The sequence below is a fragment of the Leptopilina heterotoma genome, unplaced genomic scaffold (assembly GCF_015476425.1).
Source record: "Leptopilina heterotoma isolate Lh14 unplaced genomic scaffold, ASM1547642v1 Lhet_40, whole genome shotgun sequence".
NCBI lineage: Eukaryota > Metazoa > Arthropoda > Insecta > Hymenoptera > Figitidae > Leptopilina > Leptopilina heterotoma.
The window spans coordinates 1,311,717-1,331,575 of NW_025111064.1; the positions used below are offsets into that span (position 1 = coordinate 1,311,717).

Below are 19,859 nucleotides of genomic sequence, written 5' to 3' on the forward strand. Positions count from 1 at the left end.
ATTTTTTAAATTGTTACATACAATGTTAATTAAGAAATAGATTACTTCGGACCTTCTTCATAAAAAAAAATTGGTTTTTTGCAGACAAGTTTCAATTTATGTCTAATTTAGTAAAAAATTATTTTAAAGTTAAAAATTATCATTAATATTAGTGGCATTCCAGGAGAAATTTACTACTTTTCGGAGCACCCTCACCGATTTCCTTTAAACTTGGTAGTATTACATTTGTTGGTCTAAAGTTTCAGAAAATCAATTTTATTTAAAAGTTACAACAATTGCTCAAAATTGTTTAAATGCCCATATCTTTTAAACGGTACAAGATAATTAAGTTTTCGTTTTTGCTAAACATTCATCAAGACGAGACGCTTAAAAAATGTTATTAACATTTTCTCGTATTTTGTTAATTAAAAAAGTTATTTAAATAAATAAAATTAACTTTTGAGCAAGAATTCAAAATTAAATGACTTACGAACCAAAAAATTCCTTGTTTTTCACACTTTTATATTCCGAAGAGAAAAAGTTGATCGAGTTTTTCAATCACTTATAATTTAAACATTTATTCGCTTGTTTACAATTATTTTGCAACTAAATGATCATCTGTTCTCACCTGCGCACGACTACTGCTACGTCACGTCAGTCTGTCGGCATATAATATATTTGACAAGCGTGGAAAAATTGAGGTTATGTTTAATCAAAACAACGCATTTCAATCTTTTTAAAGTCTTAGGATATCAGAATATCAATATCCTGATTTAACTTTTTTTCAATGACTGCTGAAAACTTTAAAAAGATTGAAATGCGTTGTTTTGATTGAACATAACCTCAATTTTTCCACGCTTGTCAAACATATTATATGCCGACAGACGGACTTGACGTAGCAGTAGTCGTGCGCAGGTGAGAACAGATGATCATTTAGTTGCAAAATAATTGTAAACAAGCGAATCATTGTTTAAATTATAAGTGATTGAAAAACTCGATCAACTTTTTCTCTTCGGAATATAAAAGTGTGAAAAACAAGGAATTTTTTGTTCGTAAGTCATTTAATTTTGAATTCTTGCTCAAAAGTTAATTTTATTTATTTAAATAACTTTTTTAATTAACAAAATACGAGAAAATGTTAATAACATTTTTGAAGCGTCTCGTCTTTATGAATGTTTAGCAAAAAAGAAAACTCAATTATCTTGTACCGTTTAAAAGATATGGGCATTTAAACAATTTTAAGCAATTGTTGTAACTTTTAAATAAAATTGATTTTCTGAAACTTTAGACCAACAAATGTAATACTACCAAGTTTAAAGGAAATCGGTGAGGGTGCTCCGAAAAGTAGTAAATTTCTCCTGGAATGCCACATTAACAATTATATAAACAATAATCAACTTCCTTTTGTATTTGTAAACATTTTCGTCATTTTAGGGTTCCGTACCCGGAAGGAACCCTATTAAAACGGTTACAGAAAATGACCATGTACCCCCCCCCCTAGCGCTCACAGTTTTTCATCTAGAGAGCTAAAAATTGGTACACGTGTGTATTTTTACGCGGAGATTGCACAAAAAATATAGCGAACGTGATTGGAGTTAATCTTCATAGAGTTTCTCGCGAAAAACATCAAATTTTGGCCGTTTTTCGCAAAAAAGGCATGTCCCTCCCCTAGCGCTCACAGTTTTTTACCTAGAAAAATGAAAATTGGTATGCATATGTATTTTCAAAAATGGATTACAGGAAAAATATAGCGATCATATTTGGTATTGATCTTCATAGCAGTGTTTTCATCGAAAAACTCGAAAATTTTGAAAAAAAGGCATGTACCCCCCCTGGCGCCCACAGTTTTTTATCTAAAGAGCTGAAAATTGGCATACTTATTCGTTTTTACGCATAGATATCTTTTTGCAAGCTCGAAAATTCTTTAACCCTTGGTGGTTCTCTCAATTCTTAATCTAGTGGACTGGCGTTATACATTTTTATTTATTTTTTCGTGTAGATTTCAACAAACATACAGAAAAAATTATTGGAATTCATCTTAATATTTTTTTTGCGAAAAACTAAAAAAAATTTCGTTTAAAAAAAAGTAAGTGTACCCCCCCCCTTGGTTTTCACAATTCTTGGCCTATTGGACTGCAGTTTTGCTTATTTTATGTATTTTCGTGTGTAGATGTCAGAAAAAATATAGGAAACATGATTGGACTTGATCTTCATATTTTTTTAGCGAAAAACTCAAAGTTTTTAAAAATTTCGTCAAAAAAGCGTGTATTTCACCCTAGCGCCCAAAGTTTTTTATCTGAAGAGATAAAAATTGGTTATTTATTTATTTTCACCTGTAGATTACAGAAAAAATTCAGCGAAAAATATTAGAGTTGACCTTTATATTTTTTCAGCAAAAAATTTTTTCCTTTTTTATATTTACTACCGTCAAATAGGCTAACTCCGGACAGGAGGCTAACTTCGGACATTGGTATATTTCTGTAAATATTTTGTATTTCCATTCTACCTAAAAATTTTTATAAGGATTTCCAATTTCTATTGCTTTACCAAACATTCAAGGAACATTATATGACAGTTGAGAAATAAAAATAATCAAAAAAATTTAAGAAAAAAATTAATTTAGTCAGAAGAGATTTTAGGAAGTTATTGAACTTTATGAAAAAACTTATTTTTATAAGCGAACATATGTAAGGTAAAAGCTATTTCTTTTTTAAAATTTAATCTACTATGTCTTGACATAAAATTAACACTAATTTCAATAACCTAAATTTGAAAATTATTTCGTAAATTATTTTTATTTAAGAAAATGTAATGGTCAGATACACGTCTTCTGGCGTTGATTACAGTAAATTGAGTCAAACTTTACTTTTATTAAATGTTTAAAAGCTTTAAATATATATATTGTTTATATTCTTAAATTGTATTACATTCTTATGTCCAAAAAATTATATTAAAAATCGCTAAATTTTAAAAAAGTTCATTTTTCAAATGCACCATTAATTGAATTTAATTAGTTTTTGTTATTCTAAAAAAATTATAATGAATAGTCTGAGAACCTTAGAATAGTTTCTTGTTAAAACAAAAATACGTAAATAATATAATTATCCAAAATAATTTTAAATTACACAAAAAATTATACGGTGTCTGAAGTTACCCCACTTTGAAGGCTAACTCCGGACACTTGTTTTTTACTTCACAGAAAATAACAGAGGTAAATAAAAAAATGTTAACTAGAAATATCAACACACAAGACCCTAAGGATGATATATTCTGAACGTCAAACTTCCAGATATTATATTATAAAAAATATTAATAAAAAACATCGAAAACCGTCCGAAGTTACCCTATTTGACGGTATCATAAAAAAGAACTACTTAATAAAATGGGAATACACTAGATTATTTATTTAATTTTAATAAACATTATAAGTTAACAAATATTTAACTTTCTTCTTTTTTCACAGACAAAATATATTTATTTATATGCATTTAAATGTAAACTGTTTTAACTGAATAATGGTTTACTTCATTAAAAATATAAATATTTCATGACTTATAATGTTTATTAAAATTATATGAATTATTTAATGTATTCCTATTTCATTAAGGAGTTCTTTTTTATGATAGTAAATATAAAAAGGAAAAAAATTTTTCGATGAAGAAAGCTACTTATTTGTTTAAAAATGAGAAATTTGTTTATAACAAATGTAATTGTTTAAGCTAATAAATTTTTTTCATTTTTGAAAGAATGTATATATGATATAAATATTTAAAGTTTAAAAAATGACGAAAATGTTTACAAATACAAATGGAAGTTAATTATTGTTTATATAATTGTTAATATTAATTAAACATTCAAAAATCGACTTTGATGGATCTCTTAGTAATTTTAAATCAAGAACATCAACATCCGATAAAATTTGTAGTTTCTAGACAATTTTCAATAGTAAGTTGAAAAAAAATTCTTCTGTTCATCGCGCTGGAGTGCGCGAGCAGACTGACAAATTTCACTTATTACACTATATCTTTGGCAAATTTTTTCGGCCCATTTTCAGACTTATATCTTCTTTTAGGGGAAATCCCAAGCTTTCATTTGAGATTATTAAAAAGAAAATAAAAACTGTCAAACTTGCACAAAATTGCAAAAAACTATTTATTTTTAAAAATTTTTGCAAAAATTTTTTTTTTATTAAATAAATAAAATATTTTAAAAGTTCACAAAAAATTTTTCTCAAACACTACTTACTTTTTTAATGGAATAATTTAAGTAGAAACTACAAATGTATAAAAAACGCATGTTCGAGTTTAAGTTGAAATTTCAACCCCCCACCCTTTTTATAGGGGTGGGGGGTTTTGACCTGTAAATTGGTGTAGTAACTTGTACCTACTAGGGTAACATATTTCCAAAGTATAAAGGAAATCCAAGAACTTTTTTTTATTTTTGGGTCAGTTCAGGAATAATACCTCACATATATGTTTGATGCAAACAATTCGTTCGTTTTAGGATTAAAACTATTTACATAAATATCGTTTAAATAAATCGAAAAATCTGTCTAAAATAACAGTCGAAATGATTACTGTTTCTTTAAAAACATAAATTCGTGTATTTATATATTTAAATCAATCTTGTGATTACTGTAGGATAAACTAATCGTTTATTATTATTTTTTTATTATCGAAATAATAAATATTATTTTCGAGACATATCGTTATAATTATTGCTGCATTTATAATCGGACTTCCTTATGGTTGAAAAAATAATTAGGTGAATTATATTTTTCTATCAAGGTGAAAATATTATTAGGCATTTCGTATCATATTTAATTAATTATATTTGTTTTAGTTACACTCGTTAAATTTTATTTCGCATCGTTTGTTTAGTTTACTTAATGTTTCGTTTTTATCGTAAGTATAGAAAATTATCATACAATAAACTATCCTTATTCCATTTATAAGAATTTCTTGCAATTTAAGTTCATTTTTTTATTTATTGTTAAAAAGAATTTTAAGGAAATAACTATCGTATTTAACATATGAAACAAATCTATCGTCTGTAATTTATCCGCCAACAACTCGTAAAAATACACATAAGGTTATAGATTAATTTAAAGTTTAATTATTTATTCGTTAACAATTAAAATAATTATTAAATTATAAAATAATGATAATTTATTGAAACCATTATTAATTATTAAATAATTAATACTATACTGTCGTTACTAATTCGCTAATAAAAATTTATTTTAAGTTTTTCTTTCTGAAGCGAATTCATGGAAAGATCAGTCATTTGGTTTAAAGTTATTATTAGTAATTGTCGTTTAATTTTTCATTAACAATTCGTTTATTTATGTACTTTTTTTAAATTTATTTATTTTTTAAATTTCGTCTGAATTAAAGGAACAGTCATTATCTAAGAGTACTGAACAAATAGATTTATCTATAATTCTAAGTCGCTTTAGCTATTCATCATCGTTCATTCGTTGCTAAATCTGTAGTTTTATTTTTGTTATGCATCGTCAAGGTCATATAAAAAAGGGGGTAAGATTCAGTCAATTTGAGTCAGCACTATCGTTTATATTTAAACTGTCATTTATGATTAAAAATTAACAAATATCCTTTCGTTATTGCCTGATTTACCGCCTTTATGGTCTCTGATTGATCGTCAATACTGTCTTTCAACTTATCGTGATCACCATCGTTTTTATTAACAATACTTTCATTTTTTTTATAAATTTATATTGCACATCATTTAAATTATGAACATTCGTTTTTTTAATTTTCTTTCTTATTTACTGTCTTCCTTTTGTATGACATTGTTTAATTTATAAAAATGATTAATTATTATTATTTAATTAACAATTGTCTCTACTGTCGTTATAACACATGTCGTTTTATAATTTGTTGTTATAACCCTCTTTGACAGTGTTGTCTATGAATAACAGTCGTTATTAATTGTCTCAGTTTCGTTCTGAGAGATCAAAATATCAATCATTTCGTAATTCAATTTTCTTCGTAGTAGCTGCTTGTAGGACCTCTACTTTCTTTTGGTGACACATTTACCAGACAAATTAAAAAGTTTATATAGAACAATCATTTAAATTTATGTTGTCGACAACCCCCTCGTACAGTCGTTAGATATTAATAAATCGTATACACAGTCGTTATTCGCATACTGTCGTAAACATTACGTTTTCTATTCGTTTACCAATCGTTTATCACCTGTAGAAATTATAAAGCCATTTATAACATTCTGAATTATCGAAACAATTTGTTTCCTTGATTGAATCAGAAAATAAATTTTCTGTCAACCTTCTCGCATATTCAGACTTATTATTTGTGGTATGATCCACTGGGTTTTAAATTCCCAACGCTATTGGACGTCGCCGCCAACTGGATTTGACCCTTTTTCCACACTTATCTATTCATTTTGTAATGTCCAATTCGCTGTTCAAGTGAATGGTACCTTAAATACAAATTGTTAATTATATTTCAAAATAAACATTCGTTGTTTGTCAAAAACTAGAAAAACTGTCATTAATTATTTTTCGTGCTTCAAAATTGTCTGCTCCTAAACCATTAAAACAAAACACATGATAAAATGATTTGGAACTGATTCGTTTTTCCAACCCTCGTTACTATCGATTGTTACGAAAAACAAACCTAGTTGTCATTAAATACTGTCATTCTGAAGAAAACAAAACTTTTCGTTAAAAAATAACCTCTAGTTTGAATCTGGTCCTTCGTTCGTTGTAGCGTTTTATTTTTAACGACGTCAAATAATAAATTAAATAAATACTTAAATATTTATTTATAAAGTACTTTTTAATAAACTATATAGTTATAATAAAATTAATAGAATATAGAAACATACATTTATTAAAATGTATAGTCGTTAAATGTGTATTCTGTCACATTTTAATTCTTTTCTATACAAAAGAATTTTTAACACAGTCGAACAGTCGTAATATTTTCTAACTAAAACATCGTTTTGTATACATGTATATTATTTGATCTCAAAATTATTTGTGCACTATATTTTATGTTTAGAGATGTTGATGTATTGATATATTTTATATTCTCAAAAATTTTATTATAAATAATTAACTGGTTATTAAATTCTTAAACAGTCATAAATGAACTATATTTATTATAGCATTAGTTAAATAGTTTAAAAATGGCTAAAATTAGAATTAAACAGATATTTGAAAATAAAATGAATAGTAATTAAAATATTACTATTAGGTTGAATTTTTTTTAGGTTTACTCTTGCAGTCGTTAAAAATAAACTTTCTCACATATCGTTTAATTTGAGGTTAGAATTGTCATTTGATTTATCCACAAAACATTCCTCATTAAAACAGTCATTAACTAGAGTTTATCTATATATTAATTTTAATATTAAAACAGTCATTTCCTGTATAATTCAACACCAAAACGTTCATATTTATTTGATTCTGAACATAAAAATACTGTCATATTTTCATATCCAATAATCGTTCAATAACAGATCTGTTTAAACATTTCAAAATAATGTTATGCATGCAAATGTGTAAATCGTGTAATTTGTGTAAAAGCTTACAAGTTAGATGTAAAACGTTTTACTTACTCAAACTAATCGTTTTTTACCTTTCAGTATATGTTACAGTCGAAAATTCGCTTTTGATTTTCACTTGGCTTTTAAGTTGATACCCATTTTCCTTTGTCAAACTATTCTTTACTTTTATTACCTCCGCAGATACAATCGTTATATATATATTTTTTTATTTTAATCCAAATTCCTTTCGTTAACAGTCGTCGAAGAAATTAGTTTTCTGGAATTTTTATTCTCCTTCGTAAACAAAATGCTTTAGCCACAGTCGTCTCGTGCCGTAGCAAAAATCATTCGTTCGGTAACATATTTTCTTCTTTAAAGGGCCTTTTTGAAAAATCCTTTCTGTCTTAAACACTTTGTTTCCCATCGTTAGAACACTTTTTATAGTCCTGAGTATACACTGTATCACAATGGCTTCCGCGCGACAAGTCCATGCACGCTGTACGCGACGAACCGACTTTTCGTTAATTTTACCGAAAACTACATCCAGTGCAGTTGAATCATGCCTGAGCCCATAACCTGTTGGCATGGAGATTATTTAGAGCAGGATGTAGTCAATAATAATACACAAATACGGATGAAATCGGTTGTTTTTTAAAAGCTCGTTGACGATCAAAACGTTCACGGTTGAAGCGATATCGAGAAGAAGAAGGAGTGCGTGCGCACACGGCAGTGACGTAGAATCAACTACAGTTAGAGTCAAGCGAGATAGTAGGCGCGAATATACAATATTTCAACAGTCGATTTATCCATTATTTCAGTTGAATTAAATCGTAAATTGTTTAATTATTAATAATAAATATGCGAACTGTGAGACCTGTCAATGTATTGGTAACATGCGTGATACTTGTAGCAGACTACGATTCACTACGATCATATTCTGAACGGCGGAACGAAAGGAACTGATTTGGATAAACGCGCGAAGTTTCAAAATGATGTGTTAATATGGTAAACATTAAAAAAAATTGCTTTCTTTGATTTAAGGCTATGTCCAAGTTGTGAAATGTAAACAAACCAAAAGGTTACTATACCAGCACTAAAATCGCAATTTTGCGACAGCCAATTCTCCCACAAAAAATATCATTTTTACACTTTCTTTACAAAAATGGAAAATGAGAGTATCAAAGTTTCCAAAAAAATCATTTTTGACTATGAGCAATAAAAAGCAATTAGTAAAATAACTAATTAAAATGCTGTTTTACAGGTGTAAAACAGCATTTTTTAACGCGTCGCGAAAAATAAACTGTTTGAGTATATCAACCGCACGGATGATGAAGAAGTCTTATGTCAGCGATTGGACCTTGAACATGTGGAAAGGGAAATTTTTCCCTTTCCTCCTTGAAATTACAAGAGAAAGGGTAAAAACTTCTTCATCGTCCGTGCGGTTGATATAGTCAAACAGTTTAATTTTTCGCGACGTGAACTCTGTTGCTCGCTGCGCGTGCGCAGACCGTACCAAGGTCGCAATGACATCACCATGCAAAAAGGCACATTTTCTTTTGAATGAAACTTAGTTGTTTTCTAATTTTTTCAGTTGTGCAAGGTTTAGTAACCAAATTCGATACTTTAGTTCGCCATTTCCATAAAGAAAATGTGAATTTATATTGATTTACGCAAATGCGAACAGCGAAAAAATGCTTCATTATAGACCGAATAGTGAAGCATTTTTTCGCCGTTCCCATTTGCGTAAATAAATATAAATTCACATTTTCTTTATGGAAATGGTGAACTAAAGTATCGAATTTAATTACTAAACTTTGAATAACTGAAAAAATGAGAAAACCACTGAGTTTCAGTCAAAAACAAAATGTGCCTTTTTGCATGGTGATGTCATTGCGACCTTGGTACGGTCTGCGCACGCGCAGCGAGCAACAGAGTTCACGTCGCGAAAAATTAAACTGTTTGACTATATCAACCGCACGGACGATGAAGAAGTTTTTACCCTTTCTCTTGTCATTTCAAGGAGGAAAGGGAAAAATTTACCCTTCCACATGTTGAAGGTCCAATCGCTGACATGGAACTTCTTCATCATCCGTGCGGTTGATATACTTAAACAGTTTATTTTTCGCGACGCGTCAAAAATGCTGTTTTACAGGTCATTTTAATTAGTTATTTTACTAATTGCTTTCTATTGCTCATAGCCAAAAATGATTTTTTTGGAAACTTTGATACTCTAATTTTCCATTTTCGTAAAGAAAGTGTAAAAATGTTATTTTTTGTGGGAGAATTGGCTGTCGCAAAATGTCGATTTTAGTGCTGGTTTAGTAACCTTATGGTTTGTTTACATTTCACAACTTGGACATAGCCTTAAGAGATATTACTAATAAAACATATCTTTTACCTTTAGAAAACGTTTTTTTTACAACAATGTGATCAAAAATTAGAAATTTAGCAAAACTTTTTCGATTATTAAAATAAATATTATTCAAAGCTAAAAATTAGGGTCAAAATTCGTGAAGTGGGCAACTAATTTTCAGTTGGTCAATATTTTTCATAAAATTTATGTTTTTCTGTTTGAAATAATAAATAAAAAATACAAGTTGAACAGTTTTGCAAAATTCGTTTTTTTGTTGTACATATTGTTAACCCCTTCGCTGTGAGGAGAAAAATTTATAAAGTGGGTCCAAAATGTTAAGAAATTTTTTGGCGACCAAAATTTGTGAGATTGGGTACAGTTGGGTTTTGGGGGTCGCTGATGACGAATCTGAAGTCAGATTTTCAAAATTCAAAATGGCGGATCCAAAATGGCGGACGTATTTTTTTGAATTCATCGGATTTGCTTGAAACTTGTTACTCGGGGGTTTTCGAGGTCGCTGATTCCGAATATGAAGTCAGATTTTCAAAATTCAAAATGGCGGATCCAAAATGGCGGACGACATTTTCAAAAACTCATCGTATTCACTTGAAAATTGTTACTTAGGGGTTTTTGGGGTCGCTGATGACGAATCTGAAGTCAGATTTTTAAAATTCAAAATGTCGGATCCAAAATGGCGGACGTATTTTTTTGAATTCATCGGATTTGCTTGAAACTTGTTACTCGGGGGTTTTCGAGGTCGCTGATTCCGAATATGAAGTTAGATTTTCGAAATTCAAAATGGCGGATCCAAAATGGCGGACATATTTTTTTAATTTCTCGGATTCGATTGAAACTCGTTACTCGGGGGTTTTCGAGGTCGCTGATGACGAATCTGAAGACCATTTTTAAAAATTCAAAATAGCGGATTCTATTATATCGAACATATTTTTTTTAATTTTTCGGATTCGCTTGAAACTCGTTACTCGGTTGTTTTTGAGGTCGCTAATTACGAATATGAAGTTATAAAAATTGCAAATATCAGATTAAATTGTGACGAAGTGGTTTCGTCATGATATGTTCATTATTTACTTTCTTTTTATTATTACAATTTCAATTAATAATTATTTGATTTTGGGTTTAGCGCCTTAGTCCTTTTGACTTTAAGGCGTAGAGAGAAATGTAAATTCCCCTTTTTGACAAGTGTATATCGGCGTATCGCGAAAAATGTAGCAGACGACAAAAGCACATTTTTAAGTTAGTTGGATTTGGATGTTGATGAGATAAGACGTACTTATGAGATTTATAAAAAGTATAAGAGTATATTGTACGAAGGAATATTGACGTTGTATGTAGTTGACTTGTGTTATGTGGAGAATTTAATAGTTTGTTAATAAAGGTTTGTTAGAAAAGAAATTGTGTTTTGGTTGTCAAAAGAATAACAAGGAATTATAATCTAGTAATTATTTAGACTTGAGATTTAAATTTAAATTAATTAAACAAATTATTAAATAATTTCAGGACCGTATATAATTTGTGTAGTACCCTAAAAATTAACTTTTGTTACGACGATTGGAAAAATTTAACGAATTTTTCCAAAATAAAATAAAATTACCCTAATTTATTTTGACAAAGCGTGACATAATTATTTTTTTTACTTGTTTAAAATTTGTCTAAGAAAATGGCTTTTGCAATTGAGATAATGACTGACTACAAGGAAAGAATGACAAGACTGATAGATAGTCCCGATATTAGAGATATTTGGAATTCTATTGCCAAAATGCCTGTAGGACAAATAGTAACATTGTTACTTTCTCAACAATTGTCAATTTCAGGGACTTTACAAGTTCTTCGAGAAAGATTATTTCGTATTGAATTAAGGAAAATTTTTACAGACGAGATAGATATTCCTTTTTGTGAATTGTATGATTTAGGAAAAACAGACAAAATTTTTCTTCTTGAAGCCTTAATTGCGCCAAAAGAGGAGGAAATTTCCAATGTTTGCCAGACAAGGGGTGGAGGAGAGACAAGTGAGAGTGGTGAGGAGACTACCAATCCCAGGTTAAGAGACATGGGTATTTTGGGAGAAATTGATCAAAATCAAGAATCAATATCAGGGAGGGGAGAGAGGAACTCTTCGTATAGTAGACAAAGTCCGACAAGCGAGTCCTTACCGAGCCCCCCAATATTGATTCAAACCCCAGTTATGACGACAGCTAGTATCCCTACTACTTCTATTTTAACTACAACCTCCCACACACTATCATTGTCCGTAACTACTACAGTTATGACTGCACCTCAACCTATTGTTTCGGCTACAATGGCACCAAATGTCATTAGTTTACGACAATCAGTCGCTAGACTCAGTATCAGTCCCGAAATCAGACATTTAAACAAATTAAACAAACAAATGACTAATACTCTTTTCCCTACTGACGAGCAACATTGCCCTACTAGACAGGAAAATAATTTTGAGTGTCCTTTAAATGACGTGGTTCCTCATTTAAAAAGAGAAGAACTTCTGTCTCATTATCAAAATGAAAATTTTGAACAAATTGAGAAAGTACATTTTTCCCAGAACACTCATAATAAGAGTAAATTAGTTAGGAAGAGAAGTGACCAAAATATCCACCGACTAGTACAGGCTAATCAAAAGCATCTGTCCAAAGGGGGGATATCTAAAGACGAGAGAGTTAGTGTTAGTACAGATAACTCAGACGAACCCGAAAATATTTCGACTAGGGAGAAAAAAGTTTCTCGTAGTAAGGACCAACGCAAACGACGAACCAATAAAATATACAAAGAAAAGAGCATAAGACGAACATTATTCACTGATTCATCTAGTGAATCTGACTTAGACGACTCAAGTGAATCTTCTATTAGATCAGACAGTAGTAAGACAATCAGTAGGTCAAAAACAATTAAAATATTAATTAATTGGGACATTAAATTTTCTAATGAAGATAATGCTGATCCTGAAGATTTTCTCAACAGACTGGAAGATTGTAGAAATTGTATGTTGATAGATGACGATGATCTAATAAACTCAATTCCAAGTGTATTAAAAGGTAATGCAAGTCGATGGTACAGGACCATAAGACGAGAAACTAAGACATGGAAGGCGTTCAAGCGAGCTTTTCGACGAGAATTTTTGACTACAGTTGACGATGACGAGGTTATTGATGAATTAAGGGCTAGGACACAAGCAAAAGGAGAAAAGATTTCTTCTTATTTGACAAGTTTAAGACTTATAATGGGACACTTAAAGAGACCCATACCAGTCAAACAACAAGTTAAAATAGCTTACAAAGGCCTTACGCCAATTTATCGTAGACAAGTTGACTCATCTGGTTTGGAATCTTTGACCAAATTAGAAAAGAATTTACGACAATACGAAAAAGTAAAGGACTTGGACGACAGATATGTTCCCCCACCATCGAAAGACAAGATGCGTTTTCCGGCTGCTGCATTTCATGGTACCAAGAAGGATGACAAGACGCATGGGACGAATAAACATGAAAACGATATTGCGGCTATGGAAGACAAGGGTGCAACAGAATTGAGTGAATGTCAGGAAGCAAATAAAATGAAAGGAGAGAAGATGAAAAAGAAGACTAAGGGGGAAAAGAAGGCTGAGAAAACTACTAAAAAAATCGACGCTCTCAACCAAACAACCCCCACCATTGCGACACCAACACCAGTGCCGAATCCAGCGATGATGTATGCGGCCATGGTAGCGGATAATTGGAAGAAGAAGCAACAACAGAATAACCCTGTTAATACTGTCGTTGCCCCAGTAGGTCAAGTTTGTCCAACTGGTAGTACTAGTGCATCAACTCCCTTCTATGGTGCATGTTTTTCTTGCCAAGCAGTGGGACATAGAGTGTCAGAATGTCCTTTGAGAATCTGTTTTGCATGTCAGCAACAAGGGCATATTGCGACGCACTGCCCCAGTAGAGTAAAGCAGACTGAATTTTGCTTAGCCTGCAAAACACCAGGGGTAAATTTCTTAAGTTGCCCGATTTGTGTGAATATAAGGAATGTTTTGGGAAACGGACCATGGGGGGCGCAGAAGATGCCTGTACCCCCCGCCAACCCCCTTCACACTCGATAATTAAAGTTTTTCAGAACAAAGAGAAAACTAATATTATTGAGAAAAATAGGGATGAAACTGACAAAATTAAAGGTTTAAATTCTTTCCCTATTAATGAAGGTGCATCTTGCAGTTGGGACATGGGTGACATGGTAGTAGTTGACAAGAGTGGGGAGAAACCACTCATAAGAAGCGAAGTTAGGGTAGAAACTGAGGAGTTAAATGAGAAAAACTCATTCAAATTTTTGACATGTGATAAAAGAGGATGTAAGAATGAGAGAGACTCATTTAATTTTTCATTTAGTGATGTTGAGGTCAAGAGTGGGAATAATGATCCACTCTTTAAGTGGAGTTTAATTGAGGGGATGAATGATACTGACAAGGGATTAGTATCAATGATCCAAGGGAGGGGAGAGGTTGTGAAGGGCACAACTGACCCATACCTTAAAATTGACAAGGATGTAGACAGTAGCCGAATAAAAAAAAAAAGACGATTTTTTTTAATGCACATTGGCAACAAATCTTATGAGGCACTTTTTGACCCTGGAGCAATGATATAGGTGATCAGCAACAGAGTAACAGAGCCGTATAGGAGCCAACTACAACCATGCAAAACCTCAATAAGGATCGCTAGTGGTGGTACGAGAGAGACTACAGGGTTGTTTAAATTGAACGTTACTGTAGACGGACATACTCAACAACAAAATTCTTCATTCAGTTACACTAGACATCATTCTGGGTAGTGACTTTTCCAAAACCTGGAATATGAATGTTCAACTTAGACCTGGTATATCGCCAATATGGATTGATTGATCACAGAAGGATTTCACCTTAGGAATGGATTGACAGGATTAAACGACTTGACGCACTGCGATACTTGGTGACAAAATTCATTGACAAGGAGAAAAATAGACAGACTTAATACTATGACAAAAATTAGTTTTTGTCATTTTTGTTGAAATTAATCTTAAAGTCGGTGACTTAGTTCTGAGGAAATCTCATAAATTATCAAATAATTATCTCCTTTAGTTTTTGTACTACGAACCAAAGACAGCCGTAGAAATCCCAAAATCCATGTCACAGACTTAGAGAAATATTAACCTGGTTAAATCAAGTATAATTTTTACTAACTATTTATTTATTTTTAAGTTATGTCTCAACTTGAGTAAATTTCGGCAGACAACTTAGAGGGAAGTAGTGACTAATCTAGTCAATAAATTGAGCCTGGGAAGTAAACAAGGATTCGAATGCAGTTAATGAGCCTGGAAAATTTCCAAATTACTTTTTGGTGTGAGGACCATTCTATTCTTGACGAAGCAGAATCTAACCGACGACCTTCTTACGGTAAATTAGGACCATACAGAGAGGAGACCAAGAATTTGATAATTGCCGTACGAGTTTGACAATGGCAATGAACTGCTTACCGCTGGAAACAATCAACATGGCCATCCAGAAATTGATGCAGTGAACAGAACCAAGAATTAAAGACTATAAGTGAAGTGAACTTTGTAAAATTTTTTTTATGTGTTGAAGTAGGATAATGTTTAGTTAATTATTATATTTTTTTTTGTTTAGTATTGTTAAATGAAAAAAGTATTTTTTTTTTATTGATTTGATTTGTTATGAGTTGTATGTTTTTGATGTGAGTTCGAATGCATAAGAGTTAGATTCAATCTCAAGGGAGGAGTTTTGTGACGAAGTGGTTTCGTCATGATATGTTCATTATTTACTTTCTTTTTATTATTACAATTTCAATTAATAATTATTTGATTTTGGGTTTAGCGCCTTAGTCCTTTGACTTTAAGGCGTAGAGAGAAATGTAAATTCCCCTTTTTGACAAGTGTATATCGGCGTATCGCGAAAAATGTAGCAGACGACAAAAGCACATTTTTGAGTTAGTTGGATTTGGATGTTGATGAGATAAGACGTACTTATGAGATTTATAAAAAGTATAAGAGTATATTGTACGAAGGAATATTGACGTTGTATGTAGTTGACTTGTGTTATGTGGAGAATTTAATAGTTTGTTAATAAAGGTTTGTTAGAAAAGAAATTGTGTTTTGGTTGTCAAAAGAATAACAAGGAATTATAATCTAGTAATTATTTAGACTTGAGATTTAGTAAGTATAATTTTCTGTTTGACAAGAGTCGTGTCTCAAATGACCAAGTTTCCCTTTTTGGTTATTTTCCTGACGGAATCTCCTTTGAGATATTATAGTGAAATTGTTGTTACTTGGTCGTGTTATTGAATATCATATCTTTTTAATTTTTGTTAATTTTTAATAATAAAATTAACTGGCGTCTGACTATCACGTTGGCAATAGAAAATGATTTGTGACGAATAAGGGAAAAATGATTTATTAAATTTTGTATAACTTTTAATTTATTATTAAAAGAACCGTCATAAAATATAGTGTAAAAATAATGAAAATATTATGAATGAAAAAAAATTTAATTTCACCCCCGCAGTTTGCTAGTAAATTATTTAATATTTATTTACAACCCCAGAGTGTACCACGTGGAGGTTTGCGGTAGGATTTTACACTCCTTTGTTTTAATTTTTTTTTTATTTTATTTTTTTTTATTTTTTTTTTATTTTTTTAATTTTAATTTTTTTTTTTGATTTTTGTGTTTTTATTTTTATAAAAATTTAAATTAATTAAAATAATTTTTTGAACGTATAATTTATAAATGTTGTCGTAAACATTTATAGTGGTTTGATTTTCTACATATTGTACTCTTTGAAGCAGGGAGGTTTACGGTTTACACTCCTCTCAAGTACAGGGGTGTTTACTTTACACTCCTTTTAAAAATTTTTTTTTATTTTATTTTTTTTATTTTTTTTGGATTTTTGTGTTTTGATTTTTATAAAAATTTAAATTAATTAAAATCATTTTTTTAACGTATAATTTATAAATGTTGTCGTAAACATTTATAGTGGTTTAATTTTCTACGTATGGTACTCTTTGAAGCAAGGAAAAGCACACAGAGGCACATTGCATTTTTTGCAAATGATAGCTGTTTCTTTTCTAATTTTCTTCTGCCGACACACGATGCATGGTCGAAATTTTTGTCTGGCATTTTTGTAGCTACCTTTACTGATTGGAAAATGATTATCAAAATTTGTCAGTTTCTTTTGCAAAACTGGTACTTGTTTTCGTGAAATGTTTTGTGATTTACGATGTACTTTTAGCAGGTCTTCTACTATAAGAATTTTAAAATTTAAAAAGGTCACTTTAGTGTCGGAATGAAGAGCTTTGAAAATGACATAAGAATTGTACATTGCGACATTTAGCAAATAGAAATAGACTTTATGGTACCATTTTATGGTTTTTCGGGTAGTAGGATAAGCTGAAGTACTCTGATCTAATAAGTCAACTCCACCCATGTAGCTGTTATATGCCATAACAATGTTGGGTTTCATTACTGATTCTCCAGTTCTTGGATTTTTTTTCCCTGTATCTATCAATTCTGGAGCATGTTTTGTAGTTAGCATAGACACAATTTTTTTATCATGCCAAGCCATTAGACAGAGTTTTGGAGTATGAAATACTTTCATATCTCCCTTTTTGATACATTTCGTGTTGAACTTTGGTAAGTATCTCCTATTCAATCTCACCGTCTCACAGACATTAGTTTTTTCATTGAGCAGTTGGTAAAATAAAGAAGGCGAAGAGTACCAATTGTCAATATACAACGTACGTCCTTGCCCACCAAGATCTAAGAGCATGTCTTTCACTACTTGTCCAGAAATTCCAATACGTTTATCAATATAAGACTCGTTTCCTCTTTTTCCAATATACACTTTTATATTATAGGAATACCCAGTTTTTGACTCACACGTTTGGTACAATTTAATTCCGAATCTGGCTCGTTTGTTTCTATTAAATTGCTTGAAACTCAGTCGACCTTTCCATAGCAATAAGGATTCATCTATAGCAATATTTTCTCCTGGGCGGTAAGTAGCCTGAAATCTTTCCAGCAAGTACTCTAAAACAGGACGAATTTTGACCAAAGCATCATTATCATCATCGAAATCGGATTGAAAATGCAACATACTTAAAATTAATCGGAATCTATCATATGTCATGCAATTTTTAAAAGCTGGAGTCTGTAGAGTAGGAGCCGTTGTCCAGTACATCGAAAGTTCTGGTTTTTTAATTATACCCATCAAAATTACAAGGGCATGAAAGGCATACATTTCGTCAATTTCTACAGGAGAAAATTTTAATATACGAGAGTTTTTCTTCAATTTCCCTTGCTCCATAAGGTTATTTTTTTTACTCTCTGCGAAAGTGTTTGTCTGTGCGCAAATTATATCTACCAGATTTTCGTCCCAAATTGTTTTGAAAATTTCAACCGGAGAATTTCTAGAGGTTAATCCTGAAGATGGCTGTACTCCATGATTGTCGTCTTTGAAATGATATATGACAGGATTAAATACATTTTGATCAGTCCATTTAAAATCTGATCTTAAGTTTGACTGACGTGTACTTAAAGGTACTTCAGATTCTTCACATGATTCATCTTCAAGATCATTACCATTATTTATAGTTTCATCTTCAGAACCCGATTCACTTACCAAGAAATCATCGCTCTCGTCGCTACTGCTAATATCTACCTCTGAATCTGAATCAGAAATTTTTCGTTTTTTCCACCCTCTTGACATTTCGAATCAGTACCAGAAAGGCTTTGTAAAATATAATTAGAGATAAAAAAAAATTAAAGTTGATTGATGCCGGTAACTAACACGCGTAATAAATAAACGAAAGGTAAACACATAGAAGTCGGATTAATACTTACTGTTTTTCGAATCAATTTGAGTAAATAAAATTCTATGAAGATTATAAATGTAGAAGTATCCAAAATTTTAATAAGACGAATATACGATAATAAAACGTTTTTATTATGGAAAAGTTGATTAATGTAAAATATCAAAACAAAAGACGAGCGTTAAAAAGACTAAGATACAACAGTTACGCGTTTCTATTTGCCTAAATGATGTTCAATGAATATTGTACATATTTTACTGTCCAAAATTTATAATAGCGTGATATATTGTAATAAAAATATTTAACCTGAAAATGTAAATCGATTTAAAACATCGAAACGTAAAATAGCAAAACAAAATATTAGCCCTTGGGAGATGCAGTTACATTCCTCTCGATGTGACTTGTGCAAATTACATTCTATGAATAGAGAGTATTCAGAAATCATGTCTTTATGTCGAAAAATCTCTGCTCTTATAAATAAAGAAAGAGCGTAACGACGAGTTTCAAGCGAATCCGATAAATTGGAAAAATACGCCCGCCATATTGGATCCGCCAGTTTGAATGTTTAAAAATGGACTTCAGATTCGTTATCAGCGACCCTGAGAACCCCCGAGTAACAAGTTTCAAGCGAATACGATGGATTCAAAAAATACGTCCGCCATTTTGAATTTTGAAAATCTGACTTCAGATTCGTCATCAGCGACCTCGAAAACCCCCGAGTAACAAGTTTCAATCGAATCCGAGAAATTAAAAAAAATATGTCCGCCATATTGGATCCGCGATTTTGAATTTTTTAAATCTGAGCTTAGATTCGTTATCAGCGACCCTGAAAACCCCCGAGTAACAAGTTTCAAGCGAATACGATGAATTCAAAAAAATACGTTCGCCATTTTGGATCCGCCATTTTGAATTTTGAAAATATGACTTCAGATTCGTCATCAGCGACCTCGAAAACCCCCGAGTAACGAGTTTCAATCGAATCCAAGAAATTAAAAAAAATATGTCCGCCATTTTGGATCCGCCATTTTGAATTTCGAAAATCTAACTTCATATTCGGAATCAGCGACCTCGAAAACCCCCGAGTAACAAGTTTCAAGCGAATTCAATGAATTAAAAAAAATTAGTCCGTCAT

At 31.0% G+C, this 19,859-nt stretch overlaps 2 protein-coding genes across 4 annotated transcripts in view; both read right to left on the bottom strand.

Annotated features, from left to right (window-relative positions):
• Positions 1 to 19,859, bottom strand: part of LOC122506255 (octopamine receptor beta-1R-like) — an 848,536-nt gene that overhangs the window by 813,699 nt on the left and 14,978 nt on the right. The window lies entirely within an intron of this gene.
• On the bottom strand, positions 16,906 to 18,624 carry LOC122506267 (piggyBac transposable element-derived protein 4-like). The gene has a single exon (XM_043618360.1). The coding sequence runs from the start codon at positions 18,622 to 18,624 to the stop codon at positions 16,906 to 16,908; it is 1,719 nt and encodes a 572-aa protein (XP_043474295.1).

Excerpts from the sequence above, each read along its gene's own strand:
- LOC122506267 (XM_043618360.1), bottom strand. The coding sequence starts at position 18,624 with ATGTCAAGAGGGTGGAAAAAACGAAAAATTTCTGATTCAGATTCAGAG.